This window comes from Lipophrys pholis, assembly GCF_963383615.2.
Source record: "Lipophrys pholis genome assembly, chromosome: 1".
In the NCBI taxonomy this organism is placed as follows: domain Eukaryota; kingdom Metazoa; phylum Chordata; class Actinopteri; order Blenniiformes; family Blenniidae; genus Lipophrys; species Lipophrys pholis.
Window position 1 is genome coordinate 20,121,715 of NC_137635.1, and position 21,863 is coordinate 20,143,577.

General features: G+C 42.6%; 2 protein-coding genes across 2 annotated transcripts in view; both read right to left on the bottom strand.

The window, feature by feature from the left end:
- Window positions 1-14,831, bottom strand: part of prkcea (protein kinase C, epsilon a) — a 42,308-nt gene extending 27,477 nt beyond the window's left edge. Inside the window, exon 1 of the mRNA XM_080468019.1 lies at window positions 13,635-14,831. Within this exon, the coding sequence (XP_080324145.1) occupies window positions 13,635-13,979 (345 nt within the window). The 5' untranslated portion in view covers window positions 13,980-14,831. The remainder of the gene's footprint in view (window positions 1-13,634) is intronic.
- Window positions 14,832-20,256: 5,425 nt separating this feature from the next.
- On the bottom strand, window positions 20,257-21,583 carry six3b (SIX homeobox 3b). Its single transcript, XM_080480083.1, has 2 exons — window positions 20,829-21,583; window positions 20,257-20,490 (listed from the first exon to the last, which is right to left on the bottom strand). The coding sequence occupies exons 1-2, from the start codon at window positions 21,521-21,523 to the stop codon at window positions 20,352-20,354; spliced, it is 834 nt and encodes a 277-aa protein (XP_080336209.1). The 5' UTR covers window positions 21,524-21,583; the 3' UTR covers window positions 20,257-20,351.
- Window positions 21,584-21,863: the final 280 nt, after the last annotated feature.

Consider the following 21,863-nt stretch of genomic DNA (forward strand, 5'->3'; position numbering starts at 1 on the left):
AGGAAGTACCCGACGATCTGAAATGCCGTTAATGCTTTTTTTTTCCTGCTCCGACAAGTCACCACGTCTGTCGAGAGAAAGCTTCCCCAGAGTCGACTGCACCTCCTCTTCCTGCGACTCCAAGCTCACCTGGCTCGACGTGAACTGGCAGGAAGCGAGCTGCGCTGCCCACCTTATGGCACCAGGTTGTTCAGGGTTAAAACAAATATCAACACGCAGTGAGTCATGCTTTTCAAACCAGCTTGAGCGGCTTGAAAACAGAAACAATAATCAAATTAATTACACAATCATTTAAAACTTGTTTTGTATCAGTTTGGCATTGTAGTTTACACATCCTTGGCATTTTTTTTTTTTAAATATCAATTAGTTGTTTTGATGGTCGTTTGTTTAAAGTTCAGGATATTCCTGATATATACATATATTTAAATGACTTACTTGGGGTCAATGCCCTGTTAAGCCACAGTCAGACAGGGCTCACCAACATAGCGTTGAATTCAGAGAGGAAAGATTTCGGGGTTTCTCTTAATGAGGCCAAACTTAATCTAAATCAAGACTGAATACTGGCGGTAAATCCATCAGGTGGGTTAAAAACAGTCGAACATTTACAATGAACTTACAACAATATACTTACAATAATATTGTTTATTTACCCAATGAATAAGCAGTAAAATCAGCTTGAATTTTAATGACATTTGGTAATTACATGCTGATCTTTATCATTTTATTTGGATAATTTGGGATTACAGTTCAAATAAAATGAAATATCATAATAAAGGGTTTTATGTACATCGGTATACAGTACATGTTACATGAACCAGAACGTGACTCTGATTTGACCCGCTGCAAGAAAAAGGTGGGGGGAGCCGGAGAATCGAGTTCGTCTTATTAATCTTGTTAGTCCAATTAGGACACCGACACAGCCTGGGAGAGGGTGACACACACACACACACACACACACACACACACACACACACACACACACACACACACACACACGAAAAGTGCGTTTGCTCCCACAGCATCTAGGGATTTCAAAATGAACTTCAGAGGGAGGTTAACATTAAACACACATTCAAGCTTAACTCTACTGGGTTTGTTCCATCTCCTCACACTTCAAAGCTCAAAAATAAATTTTTAGAATAAAGCACACACACACACACACACACACACACACACACACACACACACACACACACACACACACACACACACACACACACACACACACACACACACACACACACACACACACACACACACACACACACACACACACACACACACACACACACACACACACACACACACACACACACACACACACACACACACACACCATATGCAGCAGTAGAGAGAAGCACTCAAAGCTTGCATTATATCAATACTGTGGAGCTAACCCCCTCCCACTCCGCGTCCATGGAGCTCACTCTCTCTGTCCAACCAGACGGCTCGTTCCGTCTCTCTCAGGAGCGTTTAGTCTCAGTGACAGCCTCCCACATCCATCTGTCAAATAACAAATTTCGGCTCCGAGAGAGCTCAGCCGCATTCACACGACAACGTGTGTGTCTTCCATCACACAGCAACTCGACCACACACACACACACACACACACACACACACACACACACACACACACACACACACACACACACACACACACACACACACACACACACACACACACACACACACACACACACACACACACACACACACACACACACACACACACACACACACACACACACACACACAGAGGAGGCCCATGCTGAGTGAGACAGCGTGAGAGTCATGCATCTTTAATGTAACATCGCAGACGGCTAATAATGTAAGAAGAGCTGAGCTGTGTGGTGGTGACAGAGGGAGATTGGGGGGGGGGGGGGGGGGTTCTCAGTCGGTGCTCGACTGCAACAAAGCGGTGTTCGGGTGAGCGGTCCGACAACCCTGTGGCGTAGCGAGAGGAGAAGAATGGACGCCACCCCCACTCCCACCCCCGATCGAACGATCCCACCTGTTCGGTGATCTTAAGAGATCACACACACACATGCTATGTGGGCACAGAAACACACACACACACACACACACACACACACACACACACACACACACACACACACACACACACACACTCAGGAGGAGTGTGTGACATCCAGATGGACTGGCAGACGGTCTGATTAGCAGCCTCTGCAGATCAGACAGTCACCGCTGTTGGATGAAAACACTTCATAAAGACTCTGTCCTGAGGCAACACCATTGGAGGAAAATATCTAATTAAATAATAGATTGCCTTTTTGTGTTGCCATTGTTCTTCATTAATTATTAAGTGTTTTTGATCAAAAGCATCAAATGAGAAATGTTATACCTATCCTGTTATTAAAAACCTGAAAAAATGCAATGACATGTTAAAACTCTTCTACCTTTTCATCTCTACATTTATATAATGACAAACTCCATATCAAGTCTGGACATGAACTGGTGAATGTCTCACTATACCACTACTCCACTGTGCAGCCTCCAGTCATCTTTAGAGCAGCAAAACAGAAACATTTACTTGGCTGCTGCTTTACAGGGGTTGTCACTATAAGTCACTGCAATCTGCACCGAAGACTTGGTTAGTTTTCACACTGGACACACTTCCTGCTTCCTAAAACTGGGACTTGAACCTGGAACCCCTTCACTCAAGGCCAAGACTAAACCGGTTGTACTGGATTCATCAGAAATAAAAATTAGTTGCGGCCGAAAGTCACACACTCTGAAGTATGAAACGTGTCCTGAAGTGAAAACTAACATCTAAATCTGTCTGGAACATGCCCGGAGAGGAAGCGAAGTGAGGGGACAAACAGAGGACACTTCCACTGCTGTCCCCAAATACCCAAATATCCTCCCATTTCTTCTCTCCCACTGAGGACAGTGCACTGAAAGCCCTGCAGCACGCACGCACGCACGCACGCACGCACGCACGCACACACGCACACACGCACACACGCACACACGCACACACACACACACACACACACACACACACACACACACACACACACACACACACACACACACACACACACACCCCCCAAAAGGTTGACCTGATTTGGCATCAGCTGGCCGGGCGCTGTGCTTGTCTTTGTGTACACGAGTGTGTCCATTGTCACGGTGACAACAGTTACATCTTAACTCCAGTCTGTCCCACTTAGCCGACGGGGTCACCGCCGAGGGGTGGAGCCCGTGATGTCACCGTCCGGCAGCTGGCCACGGCGAGCGAACGGGGGTCAGCAGTTAAGTACAGGACAATGCCAACATGGCTGTGACCTCGTGGTTAATCAGAGTCTTCAAAGATAAAAGTGGGAGGGCGGGGCAGAGGACTGAGTGAATTCACTCAACAAAGAATAAACAAACGTAATAAGTTGCTAAACCGGCACCAGTTCACAAGAAAACACGTATGTGCTTTACGTACATATAAGTGGTAAATCAACTGGTCATCCTGCAGGATGGTTGCCAGAGTTTTATGAGCACAGAAAACATCACTAAGCAATTCTTCATAATGTAAAGTAGATCTGGGAAAGTACGTTTGTGACAGTGGGTCGATCAGCATTTGGCATTAAAGTTCTGCACAATCAGACATCAGAGACGAGGTCTGCAGGGTCTTTCAGAGGCGGTCTTGAGGGGATCCAAGGAAAATAAGCTGGGAACTGCTGATCTGAACAAATGTTGACCAACCTATTCTCCCAGAACAGATTTCCATTCTCGGACGTCGCACTACGGATTTCTTAAACATGTGCATCCAGGAGACAAAGACTCACTGAGTCCAAGCGACTTCTAACAGCATCCACATAAACCCATTCTTTGGTTTTGCATCTCTTAAGAGAGCTCACTCGACACGGTTGCATTGATTGGCCCATGGTCAAACCAATAAGGTCACAGGTTCAAATCATGGCCTTCCTGTGTGGAGTTGCATGTTCTCCCTGTGCATGCAAAGGTTTTCTCCCATCTTTATCCCATAGTCTAAAGACATGCATGGACATTGCACAGGATGAAGCAGTGTAGACGATGGGTGGGTCAATCAGAAGTCGCTGCACTACTAAATATGGAACCCCTCACTGGTTTGTACCAGAAATGTTAAGTTGACTAAATTTTTGTTCAGGGCTTTCGTCATCTACAAGGCTACTGAACAGACAGCTGCAGCAGTAGACATATGATAGATATGTCACCTTGCAAAGCTAGTTATCTTCATACTTTCATCTAAAAATCATAACAAGGTACCATATAGATTGTTGGACAAAAAATAGCCATATAATTGTTCCACTGAAGAAAAATGCAACCACAGAAAATTGATCATCAGAAACATTCTTAATAGACTTAAAGTGGAAAATAAATGAATAAATAAATTGTAGTCCTTTAGTCTTTAATCCTAGCTGCTGTGTGCACATGGGAGCGAGTCTGTGCCGATACCGAGTGTCACACAGTGGCTGGCATGGAATGGGTCCCTGGGACCCGTTACACCGCGTGGTCTTCATGCCTCAGGAGCTTCTGGAAACCTCACAGCTCTCAGCGTCCGGCCTCTTATATTTACATGGACGCAGAGGTCATGTCCACAGCTCGTCTGCTGCTCTTTCATCACTCCTGCTTTTCTTCCATTTCTTTTCCACCTTCTTCAACTTCAAAAACAAAGTGCATATATAATGAATATATAATGATCATTTTTGAACAAACTAATTACCTATTGCTGTATTAACTCTTTAAAGGGCATTTAATAAAATACATTAATTCAACCCTGAATTAATGGAAAATGAAAATGAGGATGTACGGTTATACAAAAATTCCCTATATGTTATATTTCTTTATAATGAAATGTTTTGGAAAATCCAAAACGGACTAAAATCCCACACTAGCGACCATTTAAAACTTAAAAATGTTTCTTATGATCAGGATTTCTGTGAACAGTTCTAACATCCTGTTGACACATCTTATACTAGTGTGTTACTTTCCTACAATATTATAGGTTATTCATCTTATTAATCAAGAAAGTACAATGAAGAGGACCTACTAGACACACTGGATGCATGTTTAACAACATTTACAATTATTAACGTGTTTCCTGTGAGTGTCAATAACCGACCCCTATCAGGTTAGAGGAAATGTGGTGGTTTATGGAAAATCTTCTTAAATGGTTAATTTGCTTTATTTGAAATGAAACCGCATTAACTTCAGACGGCAAAACAGCAACATAATTATTTCCTCATAACAAAATCCATTACTCCAATACGATTTAATCCCAAACATAAACGCAGACCGTGAGAGATATTTGCGTACGACAACAAACTGTCTGTGTCAGTTAGACAAGCCGTGGATGAAAAATGCAAATAGAGATTTACTTTGGAGAACAGGAAGTGATTTTCTCGTGGATTGGGGAGTGTCTCCCTCTCTGATTGAGATATCACGGCCAACGTGGGAAGTGTTTGTGGCACCAGTGGGAGCCATACAAAACACTCAAGCTGCACAATAAATCGCTAATTTATTGTTATTACAATATCAGCATGTGCAAAATACATACCACAAAGGACGAACCAAACTGTGGTATATTGTGTTTCTGTACACTCCGCATTCATTTTCTGCCAATTCACTTAGCAGTTAATATTTTATTAGATTCTAATTGATTTGCAGCCTTAATCACACCACACATGCTGGCCAAGGGGAAGAAATCAGAGGCACAGAAATAAAGGAAAATGTACCAAAACTATTAGGTCAGCAAACGGCGCCACTTCTGAATGTCTGGTCAAGTTAACTGCACTCAAAAACTATAACATTTCTTTGATCATATTTGATATGATTAGTGCATGACTATAGAACATTACCTTTTGCTAATACGGTTCAGAACTACAAAACATATTAACTTAAAATATTCATGTAAGCTCAAGTAAATAGAGGAGGCATGACTGTGCTGACCCTGATTCCTCTGTCCTGGATTCAATACCATGTTATGATCAAACTCAAATTCTCTTGTTAGGTGATTCCATAATAGTTATTCTTTGATTTAAGATTCTGAGAAATACATTTTATTGGAGAATACCCTTGGATATCATACTAATTACAAAGGTTAAATACTTCACTGGCACATATTGACACGTCTGATATTGACATATCAGATTGACAGCCCAGGACAAAACAGTTTGTTTTTTCAACTTGGTAATTATCAAAATATCACAAATGAACAAGGTGCATAATAAACAATATTGTTTTTGGTGCCTCCTGAACTGTGTTCACAGATTAATAATAGGGCCTGTACCTTATTTAAGAGCAAAAGAATACCAAAAGTTGCAATGACTTTTTGCATTGCGTTGTCACAAATATGCCATAACAGAAATACCCGGATGGTGAAAGAGGAAGTGCGTCAGGAAGGTCATCAAACTTAAACGCCTGAAATTATTATATATATTATATTCATCATGAGTCAGTAAAAACCTTTGCCAAGTGAGATCCAATAATGTAATAACCTGGTTTAATGTGTAACAAAATATTTGAATTTGAATCTTTCTGCAAAAGGAAGTCCCAAATTAACCAAAACATGTGAGGTGAAGACAGGCGAAATGAGTTTCTAATCCAGAGGTGTCAAACACATTAGTTGAGGGCCCAACAAACAGCCCGATTTAATCTTTAGAGGGTGGGACTGGTAAAAGAGTCACATAATAACCTTTAGATTTAAACTTTTTCTTTGTAGTGGCGCAGAGTATACGTGATGAAAATTTCTATTTTTTTGCAAAAGCTAAACAAAAATAACTACAATCTCAACATAAAATCAGTTTTAATGAGACCTTCTGGCTCAAAATACAGTGAAATGTTCCAAAAAAGCTTCTCCGAGAGCTGTTGGATTATGGATGTTTATACAAACTCACCCTGACAGCATGGCTTTGAGACTAGTTTGATATCAATGAAGTGGCCAGCATCTCCGATATCGCAGCTCGGGTGTCGCTGTTGTGTCTGCTACTCTTAAGAATTTTTTTTTGTTTGTTCTCTTTGGAATTTTTACTATTTGATTTGTGGTTTGGCGGGCCACATTGGAGCCTCCTGTGAGCCGGTTTTGGCCTACAGGCCTTATATTTGAGTAACCTCAACTTGTCCATTACAGCCCAGCCTCACATTTGATCACTTTTTGTCATCATCCAACATATTTGGAGTTAATATCCAGCAGCAAGTGACTAGTGTCAAACTGCTTTATAAAAACTACAATATCAGACAAGAGGATGTGGTATAATATCGTATTATGGATCAAAGTGTGTGCAATGATTGACGTTATGTTGTTTCAGTAGGTATGTAAGAAGCGGACACCATTACATTGCGACTTTGGCCTTCTCACCTTCAAAAGAAGGAAAAAAAAAAGAAAAAAAAAGGGCATAAATAACTTGTCTAATCCTATCCGAGGCTCGAGTTACTGAGTCCAGCAGACCATGCCGTTCTGTTGTGTCCATCTCCAAACAAATCGTGTTGGTGAGTAAAAGGATATTTCCTGTTTAAGAGAAACTTGGCTGCACATAAACACTGAAGGCCTCACATTTCAATGATAATGACTTCTTAAAGAGCTGTAGAGAAGAGCCGTTTCATTGTTTTGTTTTGTTTTCTTTCCCCCTTCACTCTTACACCCACCCCTCTGTGGGTGAGAGGCTGTCACCAAGGGGACGGGGCTGTCATGGTCGCCATGGGGATGGGCTCCGCAGAGCATCTCAATTACTGAGTGGGACAATTAATAAGCATCAAAGCCTGGTTAATATTTCACCGGCGGGCGCCGAGTGGGAACCTGCGCTCAGGTCCACAGGAGAGGTGGTGGAAGACAAAAGAGAGCAGGAAGCAGCGGCGATGGAGACAACAGCGGCCAGACAAGAGAGACGAGATGAAAGAGAGAGAGGAGGAGAGGAGAGGAGAGGAGAGCCTGGGCTCTCATCTGAACAGTAGGAAGATGACTTTAGGCTCAGTCTCACTGTGACTTCTCTCTTTAGTGTCTTGCACCACACTGAGCAACATTAACATCATCATGTCATTAATTGAGATGCACAGTGTAACTGGCAGGTCAGCAAAGATCTGACTTGAGGGATGGCGGCACCGTTTAAACGACGCTTCATTCCCATCGTTAAAACTCACAGCTCAGATGGACGGCTGAGGTGGAGCAGTGAGCACAAGAGGAAATCCCCGGGGAAGTTACATGGATGGAATGAAGGACGGTTGGTGTGACAGTACAGGCAGCCGACAGACGAGGAAGACGTCACAACAGAAACATTTAACATTCACCACATGAAACTTTCTGCAATCCAACATGAGGCATTGCTAATTATACACGCTGATCAATGTTTTTAACCCATGAATTCTGGGTGGATTAAAGGCTGCTTAATGAAGTAGTGGTTTAGTATCTCGAGTCATAGCGAGAAGACCGCCCCCCCCCGTCCTATTCCTAAATTGTTCATGAAGTATCAGGCCCTTTCTATACGGCAACATTTTGACAAGTGAAAACTCATCGTCTTTGAATTTTTGCTTCATTTTCACAGCAATGTTTTGAAAACAATTTACACAGAAACATCAGAAACAATGAAATAAACGATGTACTTAGCATGAATCTGGACTGGGAGTCATGACACCCTGGAGGGGACCAAATCTTCCTGAATTACCACCTGCATTCGGGAACTTCCTTAAAATGTGTCATTTCTTTCTCAAACATTCTAAATTAGTTCGATCAAGACTCCCAACAGACAAAAACCTGTGTCACATACAGCCAGCCACTCTCACCGTGAGTTCAAGTAACGCTGCCTTAATTATTATTGGGCTGAGCGACCCGGAATGGTTTGTTCAGCTGTTGTGCTCCGCGTCTCCGTCCAAGGTTAGATGAACACTGTTGACTCTGTGGAGCTGTGATTGTTGGTAACAGATGTCACTAGTGAGCTTTCTAACGTGATATATGAGTTTAAAAAAACAACTTGAAAATGCCTTTTTCTTTTCTCTCCCGAACTTCCTGGTGTTTTGCTAAAGTGGCATAATGGGCCGAGCAAATCACACTGAACACAGAATAAACAGAAAAGCTTATGAGGCTCATGGGAATGTATTTGCTCAATCAACTGAAGTAACGGACAAACCACACTCTGGACGAAGATGACGATGACGGTAAATGAAAAGTCTGGCCGTGGTTAAAATGATAAACAACTTGAAGGAGGCACGTAGGTTCATTCATATGATGATCCGATCGCATCGCTGCTAAAATGTTTCACATAAATTCAGACCAGACTTATGTGAGTCAGAAGATGACGAGTTACGATGATTCACGTTTTAGGGCTGTTGATGGATTTCGCTAATGTCCATGTTTATTATCAGAGCTTGAAATAGCAGCTCATTTAGCAATTAGTCGATCAACTGTAGCAGAAATATGCAAAAAAATGTTATTGTCATCCAACCCGAACCCAAATTTTGGAAACATTTGCTTGGTTTAGCTGCAATACCAAGAGATTACCGGACCATTATGGTACTTAGACCTGCTTTGACCTGTTGATAAAATCTACAACACAATGTTATTTCAATAAAAAAAAGAAACGCTGTGAATAAAAATAACAAAACATATTAATGCACCTATTATAGTAAAAGCTGTTTTTGCGTCTGCTCCCGAGGTTCCCAACCTCATCGGAAGCCAGAAATCATGGTGGAGATTAGATTTCTTTGAACAAGTTAAAAAAAAACAAAAAAAAAAACACATGTTCGCCGATGGAAAACAGACCTAAAAACTGTCTTTTCTGCTTTGTGAGACTCAAGGACATTATAAAGCACTAGGAAAAAAACAAATCAACACATAAACATACGTGACAACAGAAACAAAAGCCACATAAATAACCTATGAAGTGCACTGTTCTAGTAAACGTCAAATAATTAAAGAGAGAGAGAGCAACCGACAGTGTTTAGCTTCACCGTCGGGTTTTAGCACGTCAGTTTGGATTGTTGGTCGAAACAGGTCTAAGTGTGTGACGCTTTGCTATTTGATGGGATTTTACATGAAAGTGGGACCCGGGTTCAAATCACAAGCGATGCGCTGCAGTCCCTCCCTCCGTGATGTCATCACGTTGGTGACATCCTCACCGAGGCCACGGCGAGGTGAACAAAGGTCCAATCCCGGTCTCCGTGAATGTCGCCACAAATCTCTTCCTCCACTCAGATGACCAAACTCGTCTGTACATCCTGAACACAAACTGCCTTCTCTGATATACCGACCGTGTTTCTAATAATAACAGTTGCATGTTTATTCTAATGGCAGCGTGTTGGTCTTATTAAGAGGTTGATGAACTCAACATAACAGTTCAACCATGTGAACCCAGCAGCTCTGTCTGTCATGTCTGTGGTTGTATCATAAAATTCTGTGTGTTATAACACTCACAAGCTGCAAAGACTCCTCGATATGAAAAAAACAAACAAAAAAAAAAACAGTTTTGATTCATTTGTTAGAACTGACTGAGCACTGAGGGAGAAAAGGTAAAAATAACCAATAGAGGAAAACCTTGTGGTGAAATAAAACTGGTTAAAGTCGACAGGCACTGCTCAATGTCTGCCTGTTTGTCACATGTGAAATTCTAATCACAACATTCAACAATGACGTTGCACATCGCAGATGTTCACCACTTTGACGCCGAATAGTGAAGTGAAAATTAGAAGGGGAAGAAAAAGAAAAAAATGCCCCCATTTCAAATCAGACTTCTTTTGAAAATATAATAAAGTAATCCTATAATTTCCACCATTGGATGGAAGAGGCGTCGGGAGGAAGCAGATGAACGAGGCACTGGTGGTTCACAAGTTGGGCAGGAAGAAGGAAATAAAAAGAGGAGCAGGAGGAGGAGGAAGAATTCTCAGCTGGAGAGGCGAGGATGAGGGAGGCGCGGGAGGCAGAGGCGGTGAGTAATGGGAGTGACGGAGGGAGAAGGATGGAGGGGAAGTGGAGAGGACCAGGCCGATGCATCGGCGGGCCGGCTGGCGGATCGATGGGATGTGGTCAATCAACAGAGTGATCCATACGCTCTGACCTTACTTTGCACGGCGGCGGGATGAGGTGAATGTGCGCACCTATTTATAAATCCCTACGTACGCTGAAATAATGCAAGTTATGCAACTGCGTATGAATTGAACGACCTCTCAACCAATCACATGGCTTCAGTTTGTAAAATTCGGCCTTTAATTTTATGCAATAACGACTTTAAATTAATATAAAAAAATAAATCCTCTGGAGACATTATATGACATTAATTCCCCACACTGAACATTTTGTTGTCTTCTTTTTTCTTTTCTTTTTTTCAAACATTACATCACGGTCAGATGTTAATCCAGCTGAGAGCTCGGCCTGTATTAAATACTGACATTTAAGAAAGAACAAAAATACCATTTAGCAAAATGAATAACAGAAACGGGGACAATGGCTGCAGTCATTTATCACAATGTTTTGAATGTCTGACAGTGAATGTTTATTATGTGCTGTAAGATACAATATGGAGCCATGAGAGTGGAACGCAAGCATCGCAGTAAGTTTAGATTCATACCTGCTGGTATCCTTCAGATTACTGAAAAAATACCTCTAACAGTGGGGTATTATTAGAGTTATTCCACAGTAATGTGAATACAATAGCTGTAAGACCTAATGTAACTGTTAGTACAGCCTGGTCAGTTCATTAATCTACATTGTTCTACTGATCTGCTGGTTTCATTTAAATTTTAAAGACTGAAGTTGAAATAATTTAACTGTTGATAGTTTTATTTATTCATCTGTGAACTGCTTTGGTTCAAAATACCTTAAAGAACATATTGTTTTTCTCCAGACTAGCAAAAATATGTAATTCACTGTGTGAAAAACTGAGGAAACCACAAAACTTTCCTGATATTCAAGTTCAAAATAGACTCCAAAACAATGAAATATTATCAAGTTGCAGAGAACTAAAATCCTCTGCTTGATGAATTTGTCCGAGAACCGTTTCACTGAGTCTTTCATGGAACCTAAAGCGAGTCGAGACCAAATGAGCTCAAACCGTGACCAAGATCACATGTTAAAAGTGGAGGGGAAACTCAAAGACCAGAAACAAACAGCTCTTTATGCGCCTGCATACTGTACATAGATGAACATGCACACAACGAAGCCCCAATGCAAGGACAGGACAGCATGACAAAGGAAAAAAAAAAAAAAAAACTTCTATCAAAACAAAATAAAACAGTCTCTTAATGCAAGTCTATTTGGGCCTCTTATTTAATCCCGTCCAGAAAAGCAACAGAACTAAAAAGAGGTCAAACTTGAGAAGCTCAAGTTCAAGCAGCTCCTGTCACAAATAGAGCAGAAAGCGTTTTCTCCTTATAGCTGAAGAAGACACTAATAAAAAAATAAAAAATAAATAAGACTATTTGATTTTGCCAAACTGGACAATTTCACAAAGTCTCAGCAAAAACACATCATCAGAACCGGTTCAGTTTAAGATTGGCCTCGGGGAGCCTATCTTACACTACTTTATAAAAGCAAGTGAAAGAAGGTGCTTGAGGCGATGATGGCTTTAAGGACCTCCACGGTTAAGTGCAAAGTTTTAAGGTTATTTAAGTCAGTATGACCGAAAAAACAGATAAATGTTTTCAACTCAATCCACAAATGTTTACACGAGTTGAGATGTGCAGTTAACTGGGCTGTTATCAGCTTTTGTAGTGGCAGTGAAAGGCTCCCGTTATCTCCTTCCATGTGTTCAGTCACAAACAATGCAACAACCCCGGGTCTTCATATCAAATGACCTGAAATTGAGGCAGGCTTCAGTAACTGTGCTGAGGATCAAGCTTACGCTTCAGACCAGATTGTGAGTGCCACAGAAATGTCACACTTACTATCAAAGGGCCGAGTTGTTTCCGAGTATGTGCACCACATGGATAATTAGGAATTATGGCTCAAATGAATCGTAATAGTGTCATGCGGGCTGAAAAGATGGGTGACGTGGGCCACATGTGGATCATGTCAGTTCATTATGTCTGCTTTGCACTGATGTGAGTGTTTGACTCTGACAGGCTGCAGTGAATGAAATTTACTGATTTATAAACTGGCGTGGAAGCTGAATAGAGGATGAGGCTGGAGTCAAATTACTGTTGATGTTGTAGTCCAGCCTGATCAGTGAAAGAAAAAGTCCCTGGGACAGGAAAAGGGGTCGTCATACAGACAGAGAACAGCTGGGGGGACACGACAAAGGATTATTGGATTTTCTTCATAAAAACACTTGTGAATTATTTTCAAGTGGAGATTTAAAATCTGTAAATTAGACAAGAACTGATCTTAAAAGTTGCTAAACAGAAAAGAACTGGTGCAATATTTTTAATTCGGGGGTTGAAAGCTACAGAATGATCTTGCTACTAAGTGGTAAAAGATATCTGCATTGGACAAAAGCAAATCAAAACAGCACATTTCCGTTCTTGAGCAAGGCACTGGAACCCCTCAAGCAAAGCGTATGAACTGAACCAGGGATCGAGGGTATGGAGACACACTGCACAGACTCCCCACGAAACCATGTTCGTCTCCATGAATATTGCCTGGGATTGAATTCCCTTTGGCATTCTCATGCGACCCGACTGCTTCCATGACCCCCAACACAGAATCAGACAACACAACATACCCAGTCCTCATAGTGCCGGGTCCCATTCTGCAGCAGGTCCTCCAGCTGGATGGTGCAGTTGGCCACAAAGTCATCGTACCCGATGGGGGCGTCGTGGAAAACGGACAGTTCCAGGCTCCTTCCCTCGCGGACTTCGGTGCAGAACTCCTGGTGCCAGGCCGGACTGTTGGTCTTGGTCCTGGTGGCGGTCTGACCCAGCCGGGTGTGGTCCAGGTTCAGGGCCAGGTAGGGGTCCAGCAGGAAGGATCCGCTCTTCCCCACAGCGTGACGCAGGGCCCACGGGGTGGGCTTCAAGTCCACCGCCTCACACACTCGCACCTTCAACAGACCACTGAACACAGGCATGGCTGCAGGGAGGTGTGTGTGTGTGTGTGTGTGTGTGTGTGTGTGTGTGTGTGTGTGTGTGTGTGTGTGTGTGTGTGTCTACGCTGTTCCTGTACACAAGAGTGTTTCCTTCCAATGAAGGGGTCACTGCACAGTCCTGCTACATCCCATAATGCCGCTGGCTCCGTGGACTCTTCAGGTTCGTGCAGCCATATCGGAACACGGTGTTATCCGCGCGCAGCTCGCGCTCACTTCACCGAGCCGCTGGAGAACCTCTGGCGGGGCTGAAAGGCGCAGTAATCAGGCAGAGCCGCAGCCTTGGAGGGGTCGCTGGATGACGACCCTCCCAGCCGAGCGGAGCGGCTGCCTCCCTTGTTTGTTTACGGTCGGTCCCGTGCGCCACGCAAAAAAAAGAAAAAAAAAAGAAAGAAAGAAAAAAAATCCCGATTCGGCGGAAACAGGCCGGGATAGAAACGGGTTGCGAGGGAGGGGGGCTGCAGGTAGACACGCTCACGTTCACGTGAAGCCCCCGGAGCTTCTCCCGCAGTCTCTCGTGCGTGTCTCTCCCGGGTCAGGGTGGGAGAGAGCGCGAGAAGCCGCGCCTAGCCATCCGGGATTGGTGCTCTGTTTCCAGCCAGTCGCGGCTCCGCTCCTCTCCGGGATTATCTCCTCGCTACAAATCTCACGACGCCGCGATATCTGCACCCGCTGGCGGAAATCAATGCCCCCTTTTGCCCCCCTAACGCAGTCTTTTTTCTGGGGGTGGGGGCTCTCGAGCACCCCGAATACATCACAGAGCTCCGCTCCCGTTTTTTTTTTTTTCCTCCTGTCGGTCCTTGCGCGCGCCCCTCGTTTCCCGTCCCCCTCGCTCCTGAATCCGCGAGTGAGCACGAGCTGCAGGAAATGCGCAAAACGCGTCACACGCGCCGCCAAGCTCATGCGCCGGATGAGAGAGAGAGAGAGAGAGAGAGAGAGAGAGAGAGAGAGAGAGAGAGAGAGAGAGAGAGAGAGAGAGAGAGAGAGAGAGAGAGAGAGAGATTATTATTATGAAAATGGTTTCATGAGATGTGATACAGAAAAAACAGAAAAAAATGTATGTTTCTTCAAAGTAAAAAAAATACATGGTTTTAAACAGTAAAGGCAGTGAAATTATGTTTTTTTTTTTTTGTTTTTTTAAATAATAACAACTTTCAAATACATTTACTACCATTTGATGGATTAAAATCCTGAAAATAATTGCAGGTTTGGTCTCTTCGGTAGCGGTCATGTAAGAGTGCTGAATGAAAATATTGTTTTGCAATGATTTACTATTGTTACAGTTGCCAACAAAAGTTGGAGACCAGGGAAGATGGCCGAGAAGCTGATGTGCTAGTCTGTGTGTATTTTATTGGTTTGTATGTATTTTACCAAGTTTTCACAGAAACTACTCACCAAAATTGCATGAAAATTACAGGGATGATTTGTCATCATCCAAGGACCAATCGATTAGATTTCGGGACATTATCGGCTAATCCTTTCAGAATAAATCCCAAGAAACTGCATCATCTTTTATCTCATCACACTAATTTTCCTTGGACATTTTCTGGTAATAATAGCACTTATACATCTCTCAGAAAGCCTTGCAGCCTCTCCATAACCTGGAAGCTGAGCCATTTCCATAGGGACAAGTCACGTACACAAACGCACAAACAGTATTGTCTCAGTGAGGTTCGGATACTTCCGGGATTTTATCTGAAACTAACTTCAATTCTACATCGAATAAATCCCAAAAAACATAAACAAACAAACAATCCTATACAAAGCGGATGGGAGAGGTGAAAGAGATCAGGTAGCTAAGTCACTAGCATCGATATGAGCTAATCGCTATCATGCCAGCGATGCTAACTCGGTTGATATGCCACATGTGGTTCGGGGTCAAAGGTCAGGGCTGGGTCACATGGAAATTGCACATCTGTGTCAAATAGCGATAACATGAAGCCATTCAACCGACCACGACAAACGACGGGAGTTGTGGTGTGTTGGATCAAATAACCTTGTAAATCCATTGGTTTCCATGGTTACAATTGAGATGTTGGCGAAGGTATGCGCTCTACCGAGTGACCGTTCTAGTTTTTTGTGTGTATACACTTACATATACTTATATATACAAGTAGTCAAAGTTAGAAAAGAGAGAATCGGTTCATTCGAGGTCTCCCAGCAACTTAGAGCAGCTTAACTAGAAAATAGTCCCGTCACCTGAATCAGACTGAACTGTAAGCTTATTAAATAGGAAGGTTATAAGTTTCATCTTCAAAGTAGAGACAAGGAAAGAGGGTTCACTTTCAGAACAGAAACCGTGAGTGTTACAGTAATACTCATCAAATTATTTCTTTAACAGTTCAATTTGTGTCTGCCAGCAAAGATAGTGCTTCAACGTCACCGCGTAATGCAATAGAACGCATCGTTCTGGATCATTGTGACTCCTTCAAATATCATTCAGGGGTTTTAATGTTTCTATCATGTCATCAGTGGTTGTATACCAGTGTGTGAGTGATGGGTGTAGCTGAAAACACTGGGAATAATAGTTCAGAAAGCCAGATGCTCATGCAACTTCACTCGGCACAAACGCGTTCATGCTGTCAGGAGAGCTGGTGCGTTCGTGTGACAAAAGGTCCGACTTCACATGGAAGCATCAGAAGGTTTACAGGCCAATATTGGTGTGTGTGTGTGTGTGTGTGTGTGTGTGTGTGTGTGTGTGTGTGTGTGTGTGTGTGTGCGCGTGCGTGCGTGTGTGTGTGTGTGTGTGTGTGTGTGTGTGTGTGTGTGTGTGTGTGTGTGTGTGTGTGTGTGTGTGTGTGTGTGTGTGTGTGTGTGAGACCGTGCATAAATTCTGACTGATTGACTGCCTCTGGTGGATGTTTGGCCATGACACAAGCGCTCACACACAAACACACTTCAGGCCTGCGGGTGATTTCCATCCTCCCTTAAAAAACACCTATCTATCTATCTCTCTCTCTCTCTCTCACACACACACACACACACACACACACACACACACACACACACACACACACACATTTGCATATGTTTTTGGTAAAATGTGGTCAAATTCTTCTCAAAATTCTGGCAGAAATATTTAGAGTTAAAACATGATAGAGAAGATGTAGCTCGTCAATGAATGGAAATATTATTAAAGACTTACCTCTGACAATAGGTTTTGATTGGACAGTAAATTTAAGTAAACCTTTGACAGTTACAAATTTGGAAAGTCTTATTTGTCAGACTGGAGCCTTCATAAGACAAAAAGCAAACAACAATGTTCTCTCATAAGTTATTCACAAACTCATTCACTCAAACGGTATAATTCAAAAGGTATTAATTGAAATTATAAATCAATTTAGACATTACACATTTGAGGCTGCAACTTTTAAAATGGTTAATCATTTAACTTTGTAGGTATGTTTTGTCTTAAAATTTAAAAATGATGTTGTCATCACTTACATAGGTCAACACAAAGGCGAGATTATACTTTTAAAGTGAATATTTTGTAATGTTAACTTCTCCTGAATCTCAGGAGGAAACTTTTCCTTTTACCAGGGGGTGTATTTGTTGTTGGGGTTTTTGGTTTTTTTTTGTATTTTTTTCATACTTAAGTACACTTTATAAGTACCACAATTTGTTAGTTTTGAAATATGCCACTACATTAATGAAAATATTGAAACCAGAAAATGATTTATTTGTGCATGAGTGAATATGTTTCTTACCTGAACTGCCACCATTAGCTGCACCATTAGCTCTGGTGTGCAGCGTCATCTGCTGGTAAGAGGACGTAACGCCTGAGCGATGACGCAACCACGTCAGGACGTCACTGTGCGCTGCATTCAGGTACTCCTCGGAGATTGTAAATGTTCCTGTTTAACACGGTATACAGTAGATTAACTCATTTATTTAATTAGAATATATTAAATGTTGCTTCCTAAGTTTCACACGCAGGACAGTCTATTGCTTTGTTATTCATACAATAAAACAAAAGGAATAAAGTTCATTCATTATAGAATTGTCCCTGATCCCTACAAATATTCAGTTGTTATAGCGCAGACCTGTCTATTCCCACTGGGTGGCGCTGTTGTGTGTCCGTACATGGACGCGCCGTGTGCGGGGTATGAAAAACGCCTATCAGTGTAAATTAAAGCTAAATCAAGGGATCTATCAGTCCGGTTAAATACATCTTAGTAATCAATGAAAGGAGTCAGACTCTGCATAGAAGTAAGTCCTGAACTCACTGTAGTTTTTGTGTGTCAGTCATCCAATGATTTTTCACAAAAGGGAAAAAAACATGTTTAACCGAGTCGCTATTGAATTGTTTTAAATGGAATTTTTGCTTTTATTTACTGCATTATGTGTAAATGTGTTTGTTTGTTGTTGTTTTTTTAAATCATATGGACAGATTATTCACCCAACAATAACACTCCAAACTCTTTTAAAGGGTGCTCACTAAAATTAAATAAGTTGAAAACATTTCAAGGATTTAATTTCACCCCTAATAAACTCTAAAATCACAATAATTGAAGAATAAACACCATTTCTGGGATTTCCACATCATAAGTTCTGTTTGAAAGGGTGAAACTCATTACATTGTAAGTGTGCGAGAGAGAATGTGAGAGGTTTTAAAGTATTTTATACTCTTAATTGCTTAAAATTAGGATTCTGATTTGCCTGCTTTAATGTATTTCTGTTATTTCTTTGCAAAGGACTGTGATTTCTTTTGTGTCTGAATGATGCTCTATCAATAATGTTGCCTTCCCTTTCCTATAAATGCTTGGAATTGTCTCTGAAATAGAAAATGTTTCTTATCAGAGTTCTGCAAGTAGTTATAAAATCCTCAAACACATCTCATATACTATTCAACCAGCATTACTATCTTATGATCCAATGTGATAGATCTAAGAAAAGTGGCTAAACATGTCAATTGATTTATGCTGGGATTGAATGTGGTGTCACAGATTTCTTTTATATGTTCTAGTTAAATGTATTAAGTAGTTAATGCCCAGAGGTGTAGAGGTTGGCTCTCTCGCCTAACTGCTGAATGTCTCTCTGTTTAAGTCTGCGGTTGTCACTTTTTGATTGTCTGGTCACCCTGAGATAGACTGATGGCTTCTTCTGAGTGTATCACGCCATCACCCATAGACAGCATGGCGTCAGCACTCTGTGATCCTGATTTGAACAAAGCCGTTTAGAGGCTGGATGGATTCATGCATCAAACCATCTGGGTTTAGAAGGAGCCTTTGCAAAGATTTCACATTGCAATCTGGTCTGTGGTTGTCCATTCGTATTCGTCATTGTTAGTTTGAAAGAAACAGAAAGAAGAGAGTGTTGCTGAGAATGGTCACTTGCTCATTAAAAGGCAAATCTGTTCCCACAGCACATTCTGCATTTTCATCCTTGATGATAGTTCTTTTAAGCTCTAGATTACCATGTAAAGTCTGTGGTGTCGTCATAACTTTATGCATTAGTATCTGGGATTTCACTCTTACAGGCAACAGAAAAAATAAGTTTTTACTAGATTTTCTGACAACTTTTGACTAAAAAGTAACCAACCATCACCAAATCCCTGTAGAAACGACTTGACCCAAACAAGAATGAATTGTAAGAGGACAAAATCGTTATAAACTCAGTATTGATTACACAAACCCACATAGACACACTTTCCTCGGAGGGATGTTGAAGAGAAGTGGGGTCTTTAAAAAGTAACTAACAGTCATATATTAAATACTTTTATTTATATAAAATACTAAAACATTTATTCAGCATCTTGTAGAACATAAACCACATAAAAGGGTAAAGACTGCACAGTGAACTTAAAAAAAAAAAAAAGATGGGAAAGACTGTAAACATACAAAGAGCCAGAAAGGAAGTATTCAGTGGTATTGATTGTCTACAGCAGTGGACATGCAGTCCCCGGAGGACTTTGGCGAACAACTAACTATTTCATTCAAAAGATGAGACATCATGGTTGAAAATAGGAGTGATTTCCTCACTGGCAAGATTGGGTCGATAAAGGTTCTTCTTTGAGGGGGTTCCTGGGTTAAAGTCCAACAGGGGTCCGCGGTCTGATGCCTATTTAATTGGACTGACCGTCACCATTCAATGGAAAAGGTACAAATAAAAAGGTGGATTTATTTCAAAAGCTGCACCCAGAAACCACCAGCAGGAAAAATACAAAAATTAAATATCAGAAAACAAAAGAGGGGGAGCTACGTGTATATTTCCTGCCTGGTGGATGACTGTATTCGATTCCCTGAACATTTTTTTTTTTTTTGTAATCAAAACCCTGATCGTCGATTGTCCGCAAATCCCAATTCCCTGATGAAGGATCAAGGGTCCATCAAGGTCCATTTCATAGATTAAAAGGTCTCAGACATCCAAGTCAGAGTCACTGTCCGTAATTGAGAGGAGAGTTTCACCATCGGCGCGCTCTGCGCTCCCGGCTGGACTGCAGTCCCCTCTGCTCAGTGCGCGCACCCCGTCCGAACACATCCGATGGTGCTGCAACCTGCAAACAAGATAGACGGGAGATGTTGTAAGAAAATCATACGAGTTGACTTAAATAGAAATAACTTATTTTGAACTTCCCCAAAAACACTGTAAAACGCATAAAAACAAATAGTGTATTTTATGGCTGTGCGCTTTTACGCATGAATGATCCTTTAACACTCAGCTTCTGCTGTCTGTGAGGAAAAACTGCTTAAATTTAAAAGGTATATAGTTTACATTAGTTGAAGTAAAAGCTTGGACGTCCACCAGGGGATGGAGTTTGTTATGTACAACATACTCTTAGATCCTATAAACTTTCCTTAAAACTTTTTGGCACTTCAAGTCCATGGCACTGACCTGTTTTTGGCTGCTGCCGCCCGGTCTCTCTGTCTCCGGTTTTTGAACCAGTTCCCAACTTGTGTGGGTGTCAGTCCGGTGGCGTGTGCCAGTTCTCTCTTCTTCCCCGGGTTTGGGTAGGGGTCCTGCAGGTACCACTCTCTCAGCAGCCCCCGGGTGCGCTCTTTGAAGCAATGCGTCTTCTGCTCGCCGTCCCAGATGGTCCTCGGTAACGGGAACTTCTTCCTCACTCGGTACTTGTCCACGGGTCCGAGTGGCCTCCCTCGGAGTTTCTCTGCTTCCCGGTAGTGCGCCTCCAGCCACATCGCCTGCAGTTTTCCGTGCGAGGCGCGCGTAAAGCGGTGCGTCTCCAGGATGTGATAAAGCTCACGGAAACTTCCCGTGTGATAGGCCACGACGGCGCGAGCCCGCTGCACGGACTCGTGCTCAGAGATGGAGTCGCGGCCGTCCGCGGTCACCGGGAGCGACCAGAGGAAGCGGGCCAGCCGCTCGATGTCCCCGGTCTCCTCCAGAGTCTCGCACACGCTGGCGATCTGCGCGGCGGAGAAACACAATCCCGGGAGGGCGAGAGGGGGGCAGGCGGTGGGGGAGTTCTCCGGGGACCGTGAGCGAGACACGACCGGGGGACCATCCGCAAAGTGAGGCAGGAGGAGACGGGACGCGGAGAAAAAGTCGAGCGGCGATCTGAAAACCATCTGGAATACAGAGTGAAGCCGGAGTGGAGACGAGATGCGCTTCGGGAGCAGTGTGACAGGAATGTGCAGAGGTCTGGCTCTTTAGCCCACCTGGGAGTCAGGGAGGGACCCTCACACTGACTCCTCATTGGACACCCGGACTGATGCTGGGTTGTCATGACAGCGCTGTCAATCAAGAGGATTTATATGCTTCTTTTTATGTAAAGGCTTTACCCACGACATCTCCCCTCAACAATGTGAAGGTTTTTTTCCCCTCAATATTATCTTTAAACATCATTACAATGAGTGGGCCGGATAAGGGAAGTCGGACAGCAACAGTAGCATATAAGCAAATACTGAT